The sequence below is a fragment of the Tupaia chinensis genome, unplaced genomic scaffold (genome assembly GCF_000334495.1).
Source record: "Tupaia chinensis unplaced genomic scaffold, TupChi_1.0 Scaffold000037_4, whole genome shotgun sequence".
Taxonomy (NCBI): Eukaryota; Metazoa; Chordata; class Mammalia; order Scandentia; family Tupaiidae; genus Tupaia; species Tupaia belangeri.
In genome coordinates, this window is record NW_006159487.1 from 464,482 (window position 1) to 472,013 (window position 7,532).

Below are 7,532 nucleotides of genomic sequence, written 5' to 3' on the forward strand. Positions count from 1 at the left end.
GGGTTCCCCGATGTTACCTTGGCCCTCCTTGGCTTACCCCCTTCCTGCCTTACCCTCTTCAGTCCTTTGGAGCACAGCCATGCCTGGCCTTTAGGTTGCCCTGTCTCAAATCCCTCAGGATAGTGGCCACATCACAACCCCTTCTCCTCCTGGGACCTTGGGCATGCACATGCGCCCAGCGTGACTTTAAACCACCGGGTCTGGGGCTCAGACCGTGGTCGGCCTGTGGGAGCCCAGGGCCATTACTGCCGTGCCCTCTCTGGTCCCAGTGGTTGTCCCTAACCGAGAATCTGACCAAATCTCTGAATTCCTGTCCCAGGAGAATGCCTCTGAGACGGAGTGGGACGTCACCCTGGCAGGATGGCGAGCACTCGGCTCTCGGGCATGCTCTGCGGCAGGGCGGCGGCTCCCTGTGCTCAGGCCGCAGTGGTAGCTACCTGCAGCAGCGGGCACGCCCAGCCACCCGTGCAGGGGCCGGGGCCGAGTGTGTAGGAGAGGAGCGTGCTGGGCGGGCTTGGAGGAGTGCTGTGGGCCGAGAAGGGCCATCCCGAGGGGCGTGCGAGGAAGTGGGGACACTCCGTGCCACAGAGGCCGAGCAGGGGGAGCATCTTGAGGAGGGGCAGTGGCAGCCGAGGGGCCTGGAGAAGACGAGAGAAGCGAGGGTTGTGAAGACCCCACGGGGCCGACCTCCTCCACGTTAGCGCCCCATCGCCCCGGCCCACGGCTTCGTGTGCAGGTGCGGCGTGCTGCGTTCTGGAGGCCCTCCCTGCTGGGAGCTGTCGGAGGTCGCTCTTCCCTGGGGTGGCCTTGCGCCTGCTGAGGGTGCCTGTGCCAGAGGGCTGTGACCTACAGGCCCTGGTGCCCCTGCAGCTGCTTTGTTAAGGGTGGGTCTCTCTCTTTTTATTTTGTATTTCTTTCGTGAAAGGGTGAGACAGAGAGTCACATGCCCTGGACAGCCCTCAGCCTGTCAGGGTCATAGCACCCAAACGCAAGTCTCCTTGTATGACAGCCCTGGCAGCCGGCACGGAGTGGTGGGTGCGGAGCCATGGTGGGGTCAGTAGGGAGTCGGGAGCTAGAGGGGAAGTCTCTGTGAGCACAGCGGCAGGAGGCAGGGGAGGCTGGCCCATCGTTCCGGGCCGCCCTGTGCCCAGGCGAGGTCCCAGCCCAGGCAGCACGGCTGTGGTGGGGAGCGCGGCCTCTGTGCTGTCCTCTACGCTTCACGGGACCGCAGCTCGTTTAGCTTCTACACACTTGGGACTTGTCCTTCTCATCCTTTAGCTTATTTTGGGCAGCTTTTGACCTGCCCAAGGTGCGTGCACTTGCCAGAGAGGGCAGGTAAGGGGCCCCATGGGGGCCACACTCCACAGCCCCGTCCCCACCCTCCCTCCCCGAGGTTTCGGGCACACACCCACACGTGGCACTCCTCACGCGTCAGGTCTGGGACTTGAAGCACACAGTAGGCCCTGCAGGATCCAGATGCCTTAACCACCCAGGCCACACTGTAAGCCCTGCACTTTTTTTTTAAGCTTCAGCTTTTTTTTTTTTTTTTTTTTTTTTGCCAGAGGGCACATGCACTTGTCAGGGGGAGAGAGAGCGAGAGTGCGAGCGAGCGTGTGCACCGGCAGAAGTCCCCATGATGGGGGTCTTGCACAACCCTTCTCCTCTCTGTGCGTCTGGCTCTTGGACACGCGTACTCACGTGCCCAGCGTGCTCCTCAAGCTGCCGAGGCTGGGGTTCGAACCATTGTTGGCGTGGGGGAGCCTGCTCCCAGCCCACAGTGCTCACCCACTACACTGCAGGACTGGCCCCTTCCACGTTTGACTTGGAGAGAGCAAGGTGAGGGGACCAGCAGTTAGCGTAATGGCTATGTTCCTGGACTCCCACGTAATCGACCACGGTTCGCGTCCCGGACCCGGTGGCTTAAAACTCACGCCGGGCATGTGTGCGTGTGTGCCCAAGATCCCGAGAGGAGAATGGAGGAGAAGGGATTGCGGCGTGGCCATCCCCCCTGGGGGGTGATTTCTCACTTTCTGTCTCTCTGTCTCTCTCTCTGGCGAGCACATGCACCCTATGGCAAAAACCTGTCAAAAAAAAAAAAAAAAAAGAGGGAGAGGGAGGTGACACCTGAGAGCAGGCGCCTGCCCCGAGCGCGCTCCGCCTCATGTGCCTTTTGGTCTCGCTCTTCCTGGTGTGAACGTGCCCTTTTGCCCGAGCTGGAGTAGGAGCTTTCTCAGCTCTGCCCTATTTCAGCCTTCCGGGGGCCTTTGAGTCTGGATCGCACCGCGGAGACTGTGCCCTGTGCTCTGGCCAGTGTGGGAGGACGGCTGCGGGGCGTGTGTGCAGTGGCCTCGTCACTCTGCGAGGGCCAGTCTCTGAGCAGACTGGGCTGCACAGCGGCCAGTTCTGTCTGCTTGTCCAGTTCCTGCTCTTCTAGCCTTTTGTGGCACGGCGTCCTGTTTTCTGACTTGCACGAGGGAGAGTGTAGCTCCCCTGAAGTCAGTCGCCTGCTGCAGGCAGGTGAAGCCGGGGCCAGTGCCTGTGCATTGCTGAGGGGCTGTGAGTGTGACCGTAGCTCACTCGTTCCGAGCGACTCTGGCTGGCCTCAGCAGCATGTGCCTGTGAGTCAGCCTCAAGTCCAGCAGAGAGGAGGCAAGAAATCAGCCCCGGGGGCAGCCACACCACAGTCCCTTCTCCGTCCCCCTCAGGGTTTTGGGCATGCGTGCACACGTGTTGGGCCCAGGACTTAAACCTCAGTCAGCCATGTGGGAATCCAGTGCCCTAACCGCCATGCCACCTGCTGGTCCCCCAGTATGTTTCTTAACAGAAACCATTTTTTTTTTGATGATTTTTCTCATTTCTTTACTGATTTTGCTCGTTTCTTTACTGATTTAAATGATAATTTTTTTTTTTAAGAGAGATTTTTGCCATAGGGGATATGTGCTCACTGGAGAGACAGAGACATAGGCAGTGAGAAATCATCCCCTGGGGAGATGGCCACGTCGTAATCCTTTCTCCTCTGCTCCCCTCTGCCCTAGTTAAGTGATGTAGCCATTACGCCATCTGTTGGTCCCTTAAATGGAAACATTTTAAAATAGGTGTAATTGATGACAAGAGACCACCCGCGTTTGAAGTATAAAATTTAACAGGACATTTGCAGACATACATGAGACCACCACCAGAGTCAAGATGCTAAGCATGTCCGTCATCCCCAAAAGCTTCCTGGAGGCCCTGGTAGCCTCACCTCCCATCGCTCCCCAGTGACCCGTCTGCTCTCTGTCACCGTGGGCTGCTGCCCGTCCTGTTTGAAGTGGGGTCACCCCGTGTACTCGCCATGCCCTGCTGTGGCTCGAGCTCACTCGCTGCTGGGGTAGGATTCTGTTGCATGCACGTGCTGTCAGCTGTTCATCCATTCATAGCCTGGAGGACTGCTGGGTCATTTCTGGGCTCTGGCTGTTAACTACAGCTGGAAAGAGCAGGTGTACAAGTCTCCGAATGGGTACCATCACCTTTGCTCTGGGGTCAGTACCTGGGAGCGGGACGGCTGAGTCGTGTAGTCGCTATGCCAGCCTGCCGCTCTGTACTCCGCCAGCAGTGCGTGAGGTGTTTCCGTCCCTGTATGTCCCCGCCAGCACTGAACCTCGTCTTTCCTTCCAGCTGTTTGAACAGACGTGTGCTGTGTCTCAGGTGTACTGTGTGTGTTCCCCAAGTGGCCAGCGAGGTGAGCAGTGCTGTGTACTGCCATCTGCATGCTGGGTCTGTGGTCTGTTCAAGCCCAGGTTTTCAGACCGGGTGGTCTCCTTCTCGAGTTTTGAGAGCTCTTTGATAGGATTTGGATACGAGCCCTTTATCAGGTCAAAGCTTTGCACATAGTGACTTTCCTCTTCACCTTTTTGGTTTGTTTTGCTGTAGGGCATGTGTGCTTGGCAGAGAGGGTGAGAAAGAGAAGTCATCCCCCAGGGGGATGCCGTGCCGAAATTCCTCTTCCTCCATTTCAGCGAGACCCCGGGTACACACGCACACACATGCTCCAGGCGTGAGTTTCCAGCCACCAGGTCCAGGACTCGAGCAGCTCAGGGGCCACGTGGGGTCCAGTGTTGTAACTGCCACTGCACCTGCTGGCCCTGCATTTACACCACTATCGTTAAAGTGTAGAAGGCTCTGGGCCAGCCCGTGGCCCAGTGGAGAAGGCAGCTGGATCCCACATGGCTAACTACATGGTTCAAGTCCCAGAACCATGAAAAACACGCTTGGTGCATGTGTGCCCAAAATCTGGAGAGGAGAGTGGAGGAGAAGGGACTGTGGTATGACCATCCCTCTCAGAGAGGTGCTTGCTTGCTCTCTCACTCTCTCTCTCGCTCTCTCTCTCTCTCTCGCTCTCTCTCTGTCTCTACAGCAAAATTTCAAAACAGACCAGAAAACAGAAGTTTATTTATTTCACGAGCGAGAGTGAGAGACCAAGATGGAGTTCCGGCACCTCCATCAGGCCCTGGTACTGCGGCCCCCACCCCCTGGCCTCCACCAGCCCAGATCACGGGAGCACGTGTACCGGGCGGGCTCAGGGAGGTCCCGGACATGAACTGGCAGCCTTCCCACCCGGGGCGTCCTCGGTGCCCACTGTGGCCCCAGTGGGCTCTTGGTCAAACGAAACCTGCCCCGTCTCGCTCATCATTGTGAGCTCACGTCAAACTGTGGGAAGGTGCCTTCTTTTATAGTTTTTTTGCTACAGGGCAGGTATGTCTCCCAGAGAGACAGAGACGGTGAAGGAAAGTGAGAGCTCACCCTGGGAGATGGCCACACTGCAGTCTCATCTCCTCCAGTCCCCTCCTGGGATTGTGGGCATGCACATACTCATGCCTGGTGTGATTTTCAAGCGGCCAGGTCCAGAATTTGAACCTCAGTCGGCCACATGGGAGTCTAGAGTCTCAACCACCACTGGCCAGGTGGCCCTAGAAGGAACCATATTTATCTGTCCGGTGGGCAGAGGAAAAATTTGAATTTAGGGTTTCTTGCCTGCGGTTCAGTCTGGATAGTTCCTGCCGTCACTGCTGTCAGACATGGCTGGGAGCCAAGGGACCTGCTGGTGGTCTAATCCAGTGTATCTCTGGGGCCTGGACTTCCTACAAACATGGTGAAATAACTGGCTTAATGTCCTCTGCTAATATTTTTAAAGACTTCATTTTATTTACTGTTGTTATTATTTTTCAGTTTGCTGTACGGCATATGCTCATACCAGAGAAAGAGAGAGAAGGAAAGTGAGAAAGCAGTCCACCAGGTCTGGGACTCAAACCACTGTCAGCCGTGTGGGAGTCCAGCACTCTAGCCACACGTCACCTGCTGGCCCCAGTCTGCTGCAGACTAACAGCTACACATTGTGGGTCACTCTTGGTCGGCTGACGGCCCTCCCCTGAGCTGTGCTCCTGCCTCCTCGCGTGCCTGCCCGCCCTCGGCTGGTGCCCTGCTGGTCGTGGTGCATTTCCCCGTGCTGTTTCCTGCGTCTCTTTGTATCTTCTCAGAGTTTCTTGAGCTTGCTTTGGGGATGCAGTTCAGTTACTTTGAGAATCGCTTTCACAGGTTGTCAGGTGGGTCTAGAACAATGCTTCCTGCCAGACTCGTTATTCCCCACTGGGAGGTGAGGCCTTTCTGAGGGCTCCAGCTCATGGCCTGTGCACTGGGTGTGCTTCAGGCCGGCTGCGGGAGCGGGCTCCGGTGAGCAGAGGCACTGCCCTGCCCTCCTCCGTACTCTCCTGCACAGACAGCGCTCGGCGCTCTGCTGCGAGTCGGAAGGGCCCACTCCTCTCCGGGCGCTCTGAGCAGCTCTGTGCTCTGCAGTGGGCCCCGACGGAGGCCGTCCCTGCGGGCTGGGCTCTGTCTCTCCAACTCAGGAGCCCTGGGTTGGTTTAGCCTTCTGGTACTCACGGCCTCAGCCAGGGACCGTTGTCTTCTGTTGACTGATTTTAGTGTTTTGAAATGATTGTTTCTTGTATTTTGTTTGATTTGTTTACTTCTTTATTATTATTATTACTTTGGTTGTTTGGGTGTTGGGGACAAGTCTGGCCGGGAGGGAAGTTCCTCCCTCGCACATGAAGCTTTCGTGCTGGACTTTCACTGAGCCCAGGCCACGACAGCCTGGCTCTTTCTCCCTGCTGGCAGCTGTGTGTGCATGAGCCGTGGTGAGCTCACACTGCAGCCGGAAGCTGGAGGACCTTTTTGGTATTCAGCTGACCTCCAGCCTCCTTGCTGCTGGGGACTCCTCGTGGTCAAAACCGATGTTAGCAGCAGTTTTACAGATCCCTGATGTTGTGATTTTATCCTCAGAATTAAGAAGACAGAGCACGAGCTACACCATGGCACTGAGGAGCAGAGGGCCCTGAGAATGAGCTATCACAGAGACTTGTGCTCAGGAGGGAGCATGAGTGAGATCGTAGCCCTGCCACAGCCTGAAGAAGTAAAAGGAGCCAGAGAAAAACAGCAGCAGAGAGAACAAGAGAGCCTACGGTACTTGGAAAGCCCTGCAGAGAATCTCGGCTGTAGCGGGGCCTCGCACAGTGGTGTGCTGATGTTTCTAAAGACATTTTACTGTGTCTTGTCACACTTTTCCTCATTTCAGGGTTCATAACGTCTCCAGCTTTCTCGATTGCCTGATACCCCTTGGAAACAGCACTGCGTTTTTCCCAGCACTGTTTCTAGCCAAAGAGGAAGGACAGAGGCAGACAGCCACAGCCAGTTATATGAGATCAGGGCCCATACTCACTGTCCTCCCAGACGCTCACCTGCCTGTCGGCACTGTTTCGTAGATACATAGAAGCGTTGCGAGCTCAGATCCAGGAGAAGGTGCAGCTGTGTGAGGCCGCCTCGCCTCCTCTCTGCTCTCATGGTCCCGGGTTCGGGGACGCTCATCCTGACTCCTGTGCCAACAGTCGCATTTTCTATAAAGACCACAGAGGTAAGCATCTGAAGTGTAGGTGGGCCTGGGGACAGTAACGGAAAACGCACGACATACGTAGTGATAGCGGGGCCGGAGCGACTCTGCAGGCTGCCTACCGGCGACGGCGGTGTGAGGCACTGGGGGTCGTTACAGTGAGATCGCTCCTTCAGACTGGTATTGTCTCACCCCCATTTATGCCAAGGAAATACTGGGGCAGGCTGCCAGGTCTGCCCGAGGGCACTAAGGAAAGTGCAGGCCAGCCTAAGGACCCCAGGAATCCTCCCCAGGAAGGGGCCCTTCCTGCACTCGCTGATGTTTTGGTACCTGTCCACCCTGACACATCGAGCTACGTGGTACAGCCATCACGTAGGGTCGTAGGGTCGTGGACACGCCGTCCACGCAGACACACCGAGCTACATGGTGCAGCGATCACATAGGCTCATGAACACGCCATCCACGCTGACACACCGAGCTACACGGTGCAGCCATCATGTAGGCTCGTGGACACGCTGTCCACACTGACACACCAAGCTACACAGTGCAGCCATCACGTAGGCTCGTGGACACGCCGGCCACGCTGAAACACCGAGCTACGCGGTGCCGCCCT

At 56.9% G+C, this 7,532-nt stretch overlaps 1 protein-coding gene across 8 annotated transcripts in view; it reads left to right on the top strand.

Moving 5' to 3' along the window:
- Positions 1-7,532, top strand: part of CCDC15 (coiled-coil domain containing 15) — a 40,164-nt gene that overhangs the window by 31,609 nt on the left and 1,023 nt on the right. For 6 of the 8 annotated variants that reach the window (XM_006140582.3, XM_006140585.3, XM_006140583.3 and 3 more), the window contains 2 exons: positions 6,316-6,495; positions 6,795-6,943. In XM_006140582.3, coding sequence (XP_006140644.1) covers positions 6,316-6,495; positions 6,795-6,943 — 329 coding nt within the window. Of the gene's footprint in view, positions 1-4,393; positions 4,490-6,315; positions 6,496-6,607; positions 6,944-7,532 lie in introns of those variants that run through there. The other 2 variants (XM_006140586.3, XM_006140584.3) reach the window with 2 other exon arrangements.